General features: G+C 52.2%; 1 protein-coding gene across 5 annotated transcripts; it reads left to right on the top strand.

Moving 5' to 3' along the window:
- The first annotated feature begins 2,992 nt into the window (after window positions 1-2,992).
- LOC129405518 (histone acetyltransferase p300-like) lies at window positions 2,993-13,772 on the top strand. Of its 5 annotated transcripts, none has more exons than XM_055141097.1 (2): window positions 2,993-3,233; window positions 10,520-13,772. In XM_055141097.1, exon 2 carries the CDS (start codon window positions 10,570-10,572, stop codon window positions 11,704-11,706), a length of 1,137 nt encoding a protein of 378 aa, XP_054997072.1. In that variant the 5' UTR covers window positions 2,993-3,233; window positions 10,520-10,569; the 3' UTR covers window positions 11,707-13,772. The 5 variants fall into 5 exon arrangements, with proteins under 5 accessions (XP_054997072.1, XP_054997070.1, XP_054997068.1 ...); XM_055141095.1 differs by lacking the exon at window positions 2,993-3,233 and adding an exon at window positions 4,763-5,059; XM_055141093.1 differs by lacking the exon at window positions 2,993-3,233 and adding an exon at window positions 4,763-5,055.
- The last annotated feature ends 678 nt before the right edge of the window (window positions 13,773-14,450 follow it).

Genomic DNA, 14,450 nt, shown 5'->3' on the forward strand with positions numbered 1-14,450 from the left:
GTTGGGGATCTAAACGGGGGTCTGGCCACAGTACTGAACCTTCGTACTACCATTCTGGCCCCTTATTGAGTTTTGATTAAGCATGCCACGACATGCGGATCTCCTGGCTGCAGATCATCTTCAGGAGAGCTTCCCCGGAAGGAAGGGCCTTTATATATATATATTTTTTTAATTGAATCACCATGTGGAAGGTTATATAGTTCTCAGGATTATGTCAGTTATACAATACTCAAATACCCTTCCCTTCACCAGTGCCCATATTCCATCACCAACCCCCCCAGTATACCTCCTGCCCCCTCCTGCCCCCCCAGTCCCCGCCCTTGTAAGTGATGAGTTTCACTTCATTTACGCTTTATCTTGATTACATTCCATGTTTCAACACATAACTCACTATTGTTGCTGGGGTTTCCCCCAAAAAAGAAAAAGACAGTCCTACTGCCAAGGAAGCATTTGATAGTTCTCCATTGCTGAGAATGTAGAGATATTAAGTCCCGCTATTTGTTACATAACTTTTCTTTTTTTCCCCCCTCGTCCCGCGCCACCGAGTTCATGCCTGTTTAGTAATCACCACGCTGCCTGATAAAGGGAAAAAAAACTAAAAAGATGGTTATTTCCCATCATCAGCCGGCGTGGGGCTCTGGCTTAGTTGATAGTCTAGTAGAATGTCTGCAAGCAGTTTCTGGAACCAAAAATAGTGGGCTGGTATCGGCCCCGGCTCGAGATTCCACCAGCGTCCCGCTGTTCCATGTACATAATAATTTTTTCCCCTTATATCCCATTCCCACACCACCAGTTCCCTGTCTGCTTAATGGACATCATACTATGGTTAACGAAGGGCCTTTATATATGTTGAATGTGCTGCCTCACCTGTGTGGTTGCGACCCTCAGTGCTTGGAGGCTGTGAAATGGAACCCGGAGAGACTAGCATGGGGGACAGGAGGAGACGGGAACAAGGGGCAGAGTGTGACTGGGATGGGGAGCTTAGTGAGACTGGAACGGGCGCATTTGGAAAATGGAATAAACGGCAACTGATTACCAACCTGCCTGGTGGCCCTGTTCCCTCCTTTATGCTCTCAAACATGGGATAAAAAGAAACTTCCCAGTGGAACAGGAAATGTCCAATGGCAGCAAAACGGAGAGCAGAGCTGACCTTCAGTCGAAAGCTTGCCGCCTCTGCCAGACTGCCAGGGGATTTAAATTAGGGAGGGGAACGGGCAGGGAACACGGGCAAAGGAGATGGTGTGAGACATGGTACACGTAAAGCTCAATCACAAAAATCTTTCTAACGTTGTAATTCAGTGATTCAAAACAAAAATTTTTTTTGCTTTTTTTTTGGGGGGGTCACACCCAGTAATGCATAGGGGTTATTCCAGGCTCTGCACTCAGGAATTACTCCTGGCAGTATTCGGGGACCATATGGGATGCTGGGAATTGAACCCGGGTCACCTGTGTGCAAGGCAACAAGTGCCCTACCCACTGTTCTCTAGCTCCAGCCCCTCAAAAAAATTTTTATTTTTATTATTTATTTATTTATTTATTTTTTGCTTTTTGGGTCTCACCTGGCGATGCACAGGGGTTACTCCTGGCTTTGCACTCAGGAGTTACTCCTGGCGGTGCTCAGGGGACCATATGGGATGCTGGGGATCGAACCCGGGTTGGCCGCGTGCAAGGCAAACGCCCTACCTGCTGTGCTATCGCTCCAGCCCTCAAATTTTTAATTAATATTTTAAATAATTTTAAAATAATTAAAAGTTGGTGCTTACACCTTGGAAAATCAGGCAAGTAGGGGGGTGCAGAGGTGAAGACATTTAGCCCACAGGAAAATGCACACACAGCACAGACCTACATGGGACTGGTGCAGCGGGCACATACATGTGCCAGAGGTGCTGCAATGTCCATGCACGTCCACGCACGTCCAGACACTCAGAGAAGCACCTGACAAGTGGCCAGCCTCATCCTACAAAAAGGCTTTTGCCAAATTAGCTGCCAGTATTCTATAAACAATCTACCTGGTTCAAAATCCCAACTGCATTTCTCATGGTCTTGCCAATAGCTTTCTAGTAGGTGTTCTGTCAACACAAAGGACAAGAGTCATTAATTGCCACTGCCCTCACTATAGTAGCTACTGAGAAAACCCAAAAGACTCGGTTGGAATTTTCAGAATCTGTGAACCCCATCCAACTACCTCCGAGTTGGGGTTTGGCCTGTATGACTCTCAGTGCAGCCATTTGGACCGGGGAGGGGAGAGCGGCTTAGGGGTCCCCAAAGTCAAACGTCTCCCCGGTTCTGGCAGCCGGCGGGGGGATGCCAGGGCGGGGCGGGTCGCAGTCGTCCCCGCTTTCCACACCTGGTCCAGGACACGTCTGCCTCAGCCCGGGGGCGCAGGTCGCGTGTCCCAGGTCCCTCTCGCAGCTCGGGCCCCTCCCGCTGACCGCGACGGCGGGAGTCGGGGTGGACGCCTGGCAGTCGGCCCCGGCCCGCCCACCCCCCTTTGCTGTTTCCTCCCGGCCCTGCGGTTGCAAACAGGCCGGGCGCCTTCGACAGCGTCGCTCCCGGCCGGCACCGCGCCAATGGCTCTGCCCCACCCCAGGACAGTGTCGCCCCCATCCCCCGAACTGGGCACCAAGCTGGGGGCAGTACCGCCGCCCGCTGCCCAGCAGCCCGGGCGAGCTCTTCCAGCAGGGGGCGGGGCCCGGGAGCGCAGGGGGCGGAGTCCGGGCGCGCAGGGGGCGGGGCGACCGGCCGGGCGGAGCGGCCGGCGGTTGGCGCTGGGAACCGACGTGCGGCGCGCGGCCACGTGACCTCAGGCCCCGCCCATAGTGCCAGGAGTTGGGCGGGGGGCAGGGGGGGTCGAGCCCGCCCCTCCCACGCCGTGCCACGCACACGCCGGTGCACCCGCACAGCGCTCACTGGTGCGGAGCCCGTGGTCTTCGGGGGCGTACTTGGCCGGCCAGTCTTGACTCGCCGGGTCTGAGGCTAGCACGTGCCCTGTTTGGACGCCAGAGAGCAGCATTGGTCGCCTTTTCTCCGGATCAGACTGCAGTGCCAGGGCTGCCTGTGCCATCTCGCCGTTCACCGGGCTGAGCGCTGCGGAGACATCATCATCATCATCATCATCCCGTTGATCGTGGGTTTTCTCGGAAATTATCGGAAGAAATAACTCTAATCTTATGTGGAGACCCTCTGGCCCTTCTTAAGGGTCTTATAAAATTACTCGGGGCAGGCCAGACGAAGTAAGTGATCAGAGAGTGGGGCAGGTAGGGCCTTTGTGTGCCTGGGGTCAATCCAGTTCCCGTCTCCTGTTATCACATGTGGTCCCTGAGCACAGAGCCAGGAGTTATTCCCTGAGTGTCGCCAAGTGTGGCCCAATAGCCAAAGATAAATTAATTTTAAAATAATAATAAGTCAAGTGGGTGGTCAGGTATGGCACAGAGCCGACAACTGGCAAATTGCTGATGTTCTCCTGGATCCAGCCCACGTGACTTAGGGTGAAAGAGGAGACCAGCAGGGAGCCTTCACTGAAATCTAGAGAAAGGATGATGGTCTGGATTTGGGGTGGTCCTAGGGACAAATCACTTATATCACCTGTCGTCCTGTTGCTCATTAATTTGCTCAAGTGGGCGCCAGTAACCTCTCCATTCATCCCTGTTGTGTGCTTTTATTACCCTCTCCTTACTCATCCTTCCCAACCAGCTGCCATATTGGGGGCTCTTTCAGGGTCAGGGAATGAGGCCCACTATTGTTACTGTTTTTGGCATATCGAATACACCATGGATAGGTTGCCAGGCTCTGCCGCGCCTAGGGATAAATAGTAGTAGAAATATTTCACATAGGTTTGGAGAGTTCTAGGGATTGGCTGATGAATTGAATGTGAGTTATCTGGAAAGGGAGGAATCCTGTGGTTGGTTAGTTCAAAATGGTTGTGTCCTGTCATTAGCAAAAACTAGAGGTGTAGGCCTGTTGGCTTTGTAGCAATGGTACACGAGAGAAGCTTGGAGCACCAAGGACTGCAGTTTGGGACATCAATGATACTGGTAGCACTGAGCGTGGATGCATCACTTACAGAGAAAGGGCAAGTCCTGGGCAGGATCTAGCACTGGAGAACACGAGTCCGTGCATCCAAGGAGAAGCGGGGAGTCCGGCAAAAGGGGAGACGGTCTGCCGAAAGGCAGGAATGACAAGCAGTAGGAGAGAGGAGAGAACGGACAGTGTTTGAGGAAGGGAGTCCTCTGCCTCCTCAAAGACCGAGAAAACAAGTTGGCTATGTCTCAAGACAGATGGACATGAGCTTGGAAACATGTTGTTCAGGCGATTTTGAGTTGGTGACACAAGAGCACATTTGTTTTGCCTCTGGAAATGATCCCATAGAGGAGCGACAGAGGGCCCAGAGGAGGGACAAGTGTCCTTTTCAGAGGGAAGGGACATCTCTTAAGGCCAGCCTCTGAGAGGGATGGGTGTTGGAACATTCTATGACTGAATTCAGATCCTGCGCAATTTTGTATCTTTGTAAATCAGTCATTCCATTAAGAAAAAAAAAAAAAAAGAAAAGCTATGAATCAGTGTATGCAGGTGTGGGCCCACCCAGACAAATGAGAAGTTTGCTACACCGGGAGACCCAGAGGGAGGCGCTCTGAGCCCGAAGGAACTGGGGCACTGCGTATTCTGCGGCAGCCACAGTTGCTTAGCAACCTGTTCCACAGGATGTTTCAACCGAATTCGTCACTAACTGCCATTTCAACTCCCACTAACAGTTCGTCCCTGAGGCCCCGGCTCCCCTCCTTTCCTTCCCCCAACGAACACCACGTCCACGCCTCTGCTTGACATGCTGCTAAACAGACTGCAGGCTTTTTATTCTTATTTTCTATAGCTGATAATGTGTGCAGCGAGATAAGACAGAGAGGACGGGACTCCTTGTGGGTTTTTTTTTTTTTTTCCTCACACGGGCAGTTGTGGGATCGCACCTGGAGATGCTCAGGGCTAATTTCCTGCTCTGTGCTCAGGGGCAGGAATTGGATATTTAGGACAGTGGATTGGAACCAGGCACGGCATTGTAAGGCAAGTGAGTTATCCATTGTACTGTCTTTCTGGCCTGTTTTTGATTTTGGGTTTTGGGTCACACATGGATATAGGTATTAGGCTACTTGGGTCTGTGCTGAGTCCCTTGTAGGGCTCAGGGGACCATGTGGTACTGGGGATTAAACTGGGGTCAATTGATACCACACGTGTGCTATATTGTGCTTTTTTGCCTCGTTGCGTAACAGCTGGCGGTGCTCAGGGCTCTGCACTCAGGACTTAGTCCTGGGGATGCTCAGGGGACGGACTGTATTAGATGTCGGCAATTGAAACTGAGTCGAACGCGCACAAGGCATCGCCCTCGGGCCTCTGGTGCTTTGTTTTTACTGGGTAGCGGGGCCCGGGTTAGGGCCACACCTTAACCGGTCACGAGTAACGGCACCCTCCTCCAGGCCAGCGCCTCTGACGAACTACAAGTCCCACAACCGCCCGCGGCATCCGGGTCTCCCAGCGAAGGCGAGGAGGGCGGGCGCAGCACCAGCGCGATCGCTTTCCTCCGGCGTGATTGGCCCGAGCCTCCAGCAGGCAGCCAATGAGCGCGCCCTGCCAGCGACGAGCCGCCATCACGGCTTCTTGCACTTGGTGACGATGTAGAAATTGTATCAGTTCTGAGGGAGGAGGCCCCGGGCGTGGAGGTGAGAGCGAGAGGCCTCCTGGCGGCGGCAGAGGCAGCCCCGAGAGTATTTTTTTATCCCCCGCGACCCTTCCTTGGTCTCCGGGCGCTGCCTGGGGTTGGCGGGGGGAGGGACGAAGATGGAGAAACTGAGGTAGCGGAACGGAGCCTGGCGGCGGGGGTCGGCGTCGCTGTTCGCTTCCCTGTGGGGGCGCGGGTGGGGGCGGCACCGCGAGGCGTTTCGGGGTGACAGGCTCCAGTCGGGGTCGGACAGCGCCCGGGAGGCCTTTGTCTCGGGCCTGGGCGCGTTGGGAGGGGTGTGGGGCGTGTCCCCGCGGGCCGGGGCGGGGGGCTGCGGGTGACCGCGCGAGCCCCTCGGGCGCGGCTGTCCACGGCCCCGGCCACTGTTCGCACGTCCTGGTCGGCGCCGCCGCGGTCAGGGAAGGGTCGAAGCTGCGAGGCGCTTCCAGAAAGCTCCCAGGTTCGCCCCCGCCCCCACCCCCGTGTCTGTCTCCCCACCTGGCCCGTACCCCCCCAAAACCCCGCAGGCGTCTGGCAGCTGGGCACCTGGTCTTTGGACTCGGCCTCCCTTCTGGCACCTTGTCAGCCAGAGACGCACATAGAAACTGGGGGGTCGGGGAGTGAGGATGGCGCCGCCCCGCCCCCTGCGGCGCTGTCAGGGGCCGCTGCCGGGAACTTCCAGGGGCGACCTGGTGTGGGGGCGGGGGAGGAGGGGAGAGCGGGGAGCTGCTGGTGCCAACGCCATCGCTGTCCTGGTAATTTATGAACGACTCCCACTAGAGCCAGGGTGCGAGGCTTCCTGTTGGTCTGGGGGCCACACCTGGTGATGGCAGGGAGGGCGTTGAACCAGGTGGGCAGCAGGCACTGCAAGTGCCCTACCCACTCTCCGACTCACTGTTCCTCCTCTCCAGCCCTGAGCCCTTGCTTTTAACTAGTAATAATGGCTGACATTTGCTGAGCACCTACTATACGTCAGGCACCGGCCCGAGTTCCTTTGGGGGGGGGGGGCTCAGAGGGAGGGGAAGTTCGGGGCCACAACCACTAGTGCTTTGGGCTTCCTCCTGGCTTTGTGCTCAGGGATCACTCTTGACGGTGCTTGGGGCACCCTATGTGTTACCAGGGATTGAATCCGGATGGGCGGGGTGCAAGGCAAGGGCCTTAGTCCAGAACTCTCTCTCTGGCCCCAAATTTCTGTTTTGGTTTGGGGTTGCCACACCCAGTCTTCCTCAGGGAAGATGCCTGGCTCTGTATTCAGGAGTGGATTACTCAGGACCCCTTGTAGTGCTTGGGGAACCCTGTGTGGTACTGGGGATTAAATCGGGCTTGGCTGCACTGAAGACATGTGCCTTACCTTCTGTTCCAGCCCTCCGCTGCTACTTTCAGATGTCCATCTTTCCTAAATGTCCTCCTGGGACACAGAGTCGCATATTATATTCACCTTGAATCATGCTCAGACACTGTCATTTATCAATACACAGGAGCTTGTGAATTCCTAATGCATGTTTTCTTGTCTGGTTTTTGGGCCACGCCCAGCTGTGCTCAGGGCTTCCTCCTGGCTCTGCACTCAGAGATCACTCCTGGTGGGCTTAGGCAGTCATGTGGGGGCTAGGTCAAACCTGGTTTCACTGCATTCAAGGCAAGAGCCTGAGCTGGTATACTGACTCTTTGGCCCCTTTGGTGCATGTTTTCTCTCTTGTTCAACTGTTCTTGAGTGGCCATTGAGAAATGTCCAATCATCCTTGTGTCTGCCAAAGGGCTGTTTCATCCTGCTTGTCGCTCTGTCCATCCCTGAGCCCTGACCTGAGAGGGAAAGGCTGTGGAAAGGCCACTGTCCTGCTCTCGGCCCCAGGCTAGCCCTGATTCTTCTGGTCGCCCCCATCTACCTGGAGACTTACCGGAACCAATGCAGGGTGAATAGGAGGAAGATACTTGGAGCTGTTCGGTGCCAACCTTCCTGGGGGTGTGTCACTCCTCCGCCAGAGAAATAATCACCCTGGAAGGTTGGGTGATGGCTCAGGTCGCAGGTTTCAACTGCAGAACCACATGGTCCACTGAGCACCAAACTAGGAGTAGCCCCCAAGTACCTTAGAGGGTCACCCCACCCCCTATAGAAGATTCCTATGTGGGAACGGTTTTAGGCATTCAGAGATGGATGCCAGGCAGCTGCTGGAGCCCTGTGGCAGCCGGATGTCGCCTGTGATGGGACACTGCCCAGGACAGCAGAGTGCTCTGCCCCATTCGCATCTGCTGCCAGGGTGGTCGCTTTCCTTGTTTTTCTGGCTACACCCAGTGGGGCTAGTGCCAGCTCCTGGCTGGGCTCAGGGCTCATTTTACTTTTGTTTTTCAGATTTGTTCACATTACATTCAGTATTTCAGTACCAATTACATTAAATTTAATATTTCAACACCAATCCCGCTACCGTTATACCTTTCTACCACCATTATTTCGAATTTTCCCACCACCACCCAAACCTTCCCCAAAGGCAGATGCTAGGTAATTTATTTTGTATTGCTTATTATGAATAATTGACTAAAAATGATCCAAAAGACTTCTTAAAGGAAAGGGTGCAAACCATTTACAATATTAGAATTTCAGAAGTATGTGGCCACTTTCACAGCCTAGTGACTGCTCATGATATTAATAATAAGCTATAGAAAATAAATTATCTAGCATCTGCCCCTGGCAGGCTGGCTTGAATGGTGGTGGGAAAATTGGAAATAATGGTGTTGGGAAGGTGTAATGGTGGTGGGATTGATGTTGAAATATTGAATGTAATCAACTAATGTTAACAATCTTATAAAAATAAAATAAAAAAATAATAGAAAAATAAAAAAAGAAAAAAAAGGAAAGGGTGAAAATTGTTGTATCTCATCTTGGAACCATTAAGTCCCTTTAATAGAGATTACCGACGTGGTGGTGATTCTCAGTTCCGAAGGCCTCTCTTCAGCATGTTGCTCTCTTCCGAGATTCATTTGTGAATTGCTGGATCATGGCCCTTAATGCACTTAAATGGTGCCCGGATGCAGTTCATGGCGTGACTGCCAGGGAACCGGAAGCACAGATTGGAGGAGAAGCATTCCCAATGCCAGACTAGCCTGGAGATTTCAGTCACAAATTCCGAGTACCACGATTTTCAGGGAATTAAACCTCATGCTTGGGAGGCTCCAGGCAAGCCTATGAATGTTGGCCGTGAGTGTGTCGGCGTTGGGTTCTGAAGGCTTGCAGCTCGGGGTTTCTTTTGGGGCAGGCGGAGGGACACAGATGCCCCCTCCAAGGTGCCCTGATGAAATTGGCCTGGAGCGGGGTGGGGGAAATGTCTTTACAGTGTTGTTGCTCTCCTCTGAGATTCATTTGAGAGTCTTCATGGTTCGTTTTGAGGCCACACCTCATGGTGCTTCATTGCATTTGATAACTAGGTTCATTGTTCAGAAAATTGGCTTCTTGACTATTAGTTGTTTTAAACCACAGTCCTAAGAACTTCATTGACCACTCTATTTTGCCTGTAGCAGAACTAGAAAAATAAAAATACTGGTCTGTAGGAAGCAGCTTAAGAGCTCATGGGCCGGAGAGATCCAGGATAGCAGGTCCCTGCAACCTGTATGGCCCCAGAAGCAGCCCAAAGACCAGAACAGGGGAGGGAGAGTCCTGCCTCAAAAGTGCAGTCCCCAGACACTAGATGCTACATCACTGGGTGGAGCCTCTGTCAGAGGAAACATCATAGCAGGGGAATAATGATAGATTGTCTTCCTTCTTCAAGGTGAATTGGGAAAAGCATGTGTTTTGTAACACATTCTCTGCAAAGTTTCAACTTTGAACTGTCACTTTCTGTTGTAGTTTATTTAGAGTGTAATGGTGTGTCTGGACTCCAACTGTTTTCAGTATGACCTTAATTGGAGCTGGTTGTCTGAGGTTAGGCACTCTCTTAGGAATATTCAACCATCTGTGTCATGTACCATCACTCTGTTCCCAATACTTTTTTCTTTGCACCTAAAGGAAATAAACCTTAATAATCCTTCTGACTTCAGCCATCCTAGGAATCTTGAAATTCTGTGTTACATTTGTAACTTCTTAGCAGTAGGGGCCAGAGGGATAGTATTTAAGCTCACCTAACCCTAGGGGCTCATGGAGTAGGTGCTTCATGTGTGAGGCCCTGCCTTCAATCTCAGGAGGCATAGGCTCAGGCAACAAAAAGTGACAATGTTAATGACAAAACTCATTGGGAAGATCTTGAATTGTGTAGGTTTGGTATAAATCATGAGTGCACTCTATGACATTATTGGAAAGGATAAAAAGATTAGTAGAAAGACCAAAACAACACTACTGGAGGTAGAGTATTTGCCTTGCACACAGCCACACAGGCTTGCTATCTGGCACTGCAGATGGTCCCCAGAGCACTACGAGGTATGGGGGCACCCCCCAAAGACAGTATTAATCCCCTGTTAGGAAAAAAATTAGAGTTTAAGGTTGTAGGTTTTGGGTAACAAGGTGTATTGGCACCCAGCGGATTCATGGGGATGGTGGCTCTGAGCAGTTGGCAGTTAGATGCCCCAGAGGCACCAGCTAACTGGGTTCCTTCCCTGAATGGCCGGGTCACAGGCACCTGCTCTTTGTCAGGGCAGCACCTTTGCAGGGTAGGCCAGCAGGGTCGACTGTGTGGGAGGAGAGACTTTCTGGGAGGCCAGTCCCTTTGGCAAGTTCTAGAACAAGGGGACGGGCGCCTGCTGCCCAGTGAAAGCCATATGGAAGCAGGTTTTATTGGAATGACTTAGACCTTGAAGGTTGACCACTCCCCTTGTGTTTCTGCTCCTCAGGACTAGGGCCTGTGTATCACCTGCTGTAGCATAAAAACCACGACCACAAAATGGAGAAGGTCGGCGCCGGCCAAGAGGGAGAGAGCAACAACCAGCAGGCCGTGGCCGCGCAGAGCCCAGGAGACTTGCACCACCTGAGCATCCAGCGCTGCATCGAGTCCCTGGTGCACGCCTGCCAGTGCCACAACGCCAGCTGCTCGCTGCCGTCCTGCCAGAAGATGAAGCGGGTCATGCGACACACCCAGGATTGCAGGCAGAAGAACAACGGCGGGTGCCCCATCTGCAAGCAGCTCATCGCCCTCTGCTGCTACCATGCCAAGCAGTGCCAGGAGAACAAGTGCCCCATGCCCTTCTGCTTAAACATCAAGCAAAAGCTCCGGCGGCAGCAGCTGCTGGAGCGGCTCCAGCGGGCACAGCTGCTCCGGCGCAGGATGGCCAGCATGCAGTGGGCCGGAGCAGCGTCCCAGCAGCAGGGCCTGCCCTCCCCGAATGCTGCCGCCCCACAGGCGCCCCAGCCCCCCTTGCAGCCTCAGCCCACCCCTCCCAACAGCCAAGTGATCCCCCCAACTGGCCCTGAGACTGCGCAGCCACCCCTTCCTGGGCCCCCAGCAGCAGGGGTGGAAGTGGCCGTGCAGCCCAGTGGGCATTTGGAGGCCAGGATGGGGCCCACGGGCATGCAGCAGCAGGCACCATGGGCCCAAGGAGGATCGCCTCAGGCCCTACCCGTCCAGTCTGGGATGCCAGGGCCGGCCATGATGGCCCAGCATGGCCAGCCTTTGAACATGGCTCCCCAGCCGGGACTGGGCCAGGCGGGCGTGAACCCTCTCAGGCCGGTCACTGTGTCTCAGCAGGCCCTGAGGGAGCTCCTGCGGGTCCTGAGGTCTCCCAGCTCTCCCCTGCAGCAGCAGCAGGTGCTCAGTATGCTTCACGCCAACCCCATGCTGTTGTGTGCGTTCATCAAGAACCGGTCTGCCACGTGTGCCCGCGCTAACGCACAGCCCGTCCCTGGGCAGCCGGGCATGCCCCAGGGCCAGCCTGGGCAGCAGCCTCTTGCCAGGCCAGGTCAGCAGGATGTCCGCAACAATCCCGCCGCGCAGAACGTGAACCCCATGCAGGCAGGCGCCCCCCAGCAGGCCTGGCGCCGCAGAGGTGGCAGCAGCAGCTGCAGCCGCCGCTGGGCGGGCTAAGCCCCCAGGCGCAGCAGATGAACATGAACCACGGCGCCATGCCTTCGCGGTTCTGAGACGTCCATTGACTCCAGCGGATACTCCGGGGGGGTGGGGGGCGGGGGGGCACTGGGATGGCCAACTGAAACCCCTTCCAGCAGACCCCTCCCTCCCAGCCCTTCCCCGAGGATGCATCCTGAACCTTCTCACCACGTGTCCCCACAGACCGGTTCACCACATCCCAGACTGGTCGCTGCCCAGGCCAACCCCATGGAACAAGGGCATTTTGCCAGCCCGGACCAGAATTCGATGCTTTCCCAGCTTGCTAATAATCCACGCATGGCAAACCTCCATGGTGCGAGTGCCACGGAACTGGGACTCGGCACCGAGAACTCGGACTTGAATCCAAGCTTCTCACAGAGTACGCTAGACATACACTAGAGACACCTTGCAGTATTTTGGGAGCAAAGAAATTTTCTCTTTAACACGACTGTGTACTGAAAACAATGTTTTCAATCTTTCTTAACCTAAATGATAATTTTCTTTGCAGCATGTAAGAACTGCAGTAGCAGAGCTGGAGCGATAGCACAAGGGGTAGGGTGTTTGCCTTGCATGCAGCCTACCTGGGTTCGATTCCCAGCTTCCCTTATGGTTCTCTGAGCACCGCCCGTGGTAATGTCTGAGTCTGACAGAGCCAGGAGTGACCCCTCCCTGTGCATTGCCAGGTGTGACTCAAAAAGAAAAAAGAAAAAGAAAACTGTAGTAGCCTGTTTGTCGTTAAAGCAAACACGCAAGAGGCATGATGGAATACAGAGAATTTATTTTTGTCATGACTGGTTCCTGCCAGCCTTTCTTTCTCTGTTGTGGTTCAAGTGTGCACTGGGAGGGGGCTGAGGTCTGTGACGCAACCACATGCTCCTGCCTTGCACCTCCAATAGGTGTTTTTTGTAAATTAATGATATATGTAATGTTAATAGTTATTTACTGTGTGCATGTTTGACATTTTTTCCTATATTCTTCACCTTATGGAAGAGTTAAGTAAAGTTAAGATTTTTAAACCAGAGAACAAAAGGGGGTTACTGTTACTTTAAAATTATATTCTATGTATTGTGAACTACTTTATGAAAATAAAATATAAAATTTAAAAAATACATTCTATATATAGTAAAATACCATTTTTTTTCTCTAGTGAAAAGACGTTTGTTCTTTTACAATAATTTTTTTAAAAAGGGAGCAATAGTACAGTGGGTAGGGCGTTTGCCTTGCACTTGGCGGACTCAGGTTCAATTCCCAGCATCCCAAAGGGTCCCCCAAGCACCTCCTGTAGTAATTCCTGAGGACAGAGCCAGGAGTAACTCCTGAGCATCACTAGGTGTGACCCAAAAAGCAAAAAAATAATTAGAAAATTTCCCTTTTGTACACATGTCAAATTTTTTTTTTTGGTTTTTTTTGGGTCACACCTGGCGTTGCACAGGGGTTACTCCTGGCTCTTCACTCAGGAATTACCCCTGGCGGTGCCCCAGGGGACCATATGGGACGCTGGGATTAGAACCCGGGTCGGCTGCATGCAAGGCAAACGCCCTACCCGCTGTGCTATTGCTCCAGCCCCTCATGTCAAATTTTGTGCTCCAGAAAATTTCTATTCCGCAAGTTTGTCAGATCATAAAGACCTCCAAATATTAAAATAATTTGTACCTGTAGAGAGAAATGACTTTTTCCAACATAGAGGCATGTGCCATATTGATGTATTAAATATTGTGTTCTGTTTTTTGAAAGAATTTTTTTCGTAATTTTTAATTCTAACAGGAAAAAAAAAGAGGATAAGAAACAATTCCAGTGTAACAATTCTAACGTCTAAAATGTCCTTGGGGTTTCTTCTTTGCATGCTTGCTTCTTCCTTATTCTACCCCTACTACACACACACCCACTCTTTCTGTAAACCGTGAAAATAGAAAGTAAAAACCCTTCACTGTTGTAAATCACACAGTTAAAATTTATTAGTATAAATACTAATTTGGATCACTGTAGATAAATAAAATGCTAAATTTTATTACCTATGCTTCAATAAACTTCAATAAACAGACAGATACTGGCCTCTTTCGTTTTTTTACTTCACATGTTAGATTCAGAAGGTAAAAGGCTCTAGCTCACAACCTCCCTGTTTGAAAAACTGAATTAATGATTCACAGATAATTCATTTGTCCAATTGCCCAGAATCCAAACTGAAACCCTCCTGGTTTCGGGCAGGGGTCGGGACGCTCCCGAGCACTGGAAATGCAGCCGCTAATATGGTTTGCTGTAGGCAACTTGATGGTCTTCCTCTTACCTCAAGTCACAGGAATGAGAACGAGCAAGTCCTGGAGGGATCAGCTCTGGGACCAGGTGAAGAGCTGCTGGGGTTAGCACATGCTTTCTGCATGGGAGGCCCCATCCCAGGCCTAGCACCGCCACAGATGATCCCCCAGCACAGCCTGGCGAGGCCCCACCTGCCCCACCTCCCAACAATAAAAGGGATCAGATCTAAGATATTTTTTGGGGGGGTTGGGTCACACCCGGTGATGCACAGGGCTTACTCCTGGCTCATGCACTCAGGAATTACTCCTGGCGGTGCTCGGGGGGACCATATGGGATGCTGGGAATCGAATCCGGGTCGGCCGTGTGCCAGGCAAATGCCCTACCCGCTGTGCTGTTACTCCAGCCCCCAGATCTAAGACATTCTGACAACCATCACTGACAACAGTAACTGCCTTTTTTCTGTTAGTGTT

The sequence above is a fragment of the Sorex araneus genome, chromosome 6 (assembly GCF_027595985.1).
Source record: "Sorex araneus isolate mSorAra2 chromosome 6, mSorAra2.pri, whole genome shotgun sequence".
In the NCBI taxonomy this organism is placed as follows: domain Eukaryota; kingdom Metazoa; phylum Chordata; class Mammalia; order Eulipotyphla; family Soricidae; genus Sorex; species Sorex araneus.

What these genes read in the sequence shown, in the direction of transcription:
- LOC129405518 (XM_055141097.1), top strand. Translation starts at nt 10,570, where the DNA reads ATGGAGAAGGTCGGCGCCGGCCAAGAGGGAGAGAGCAACAACCAGCAG.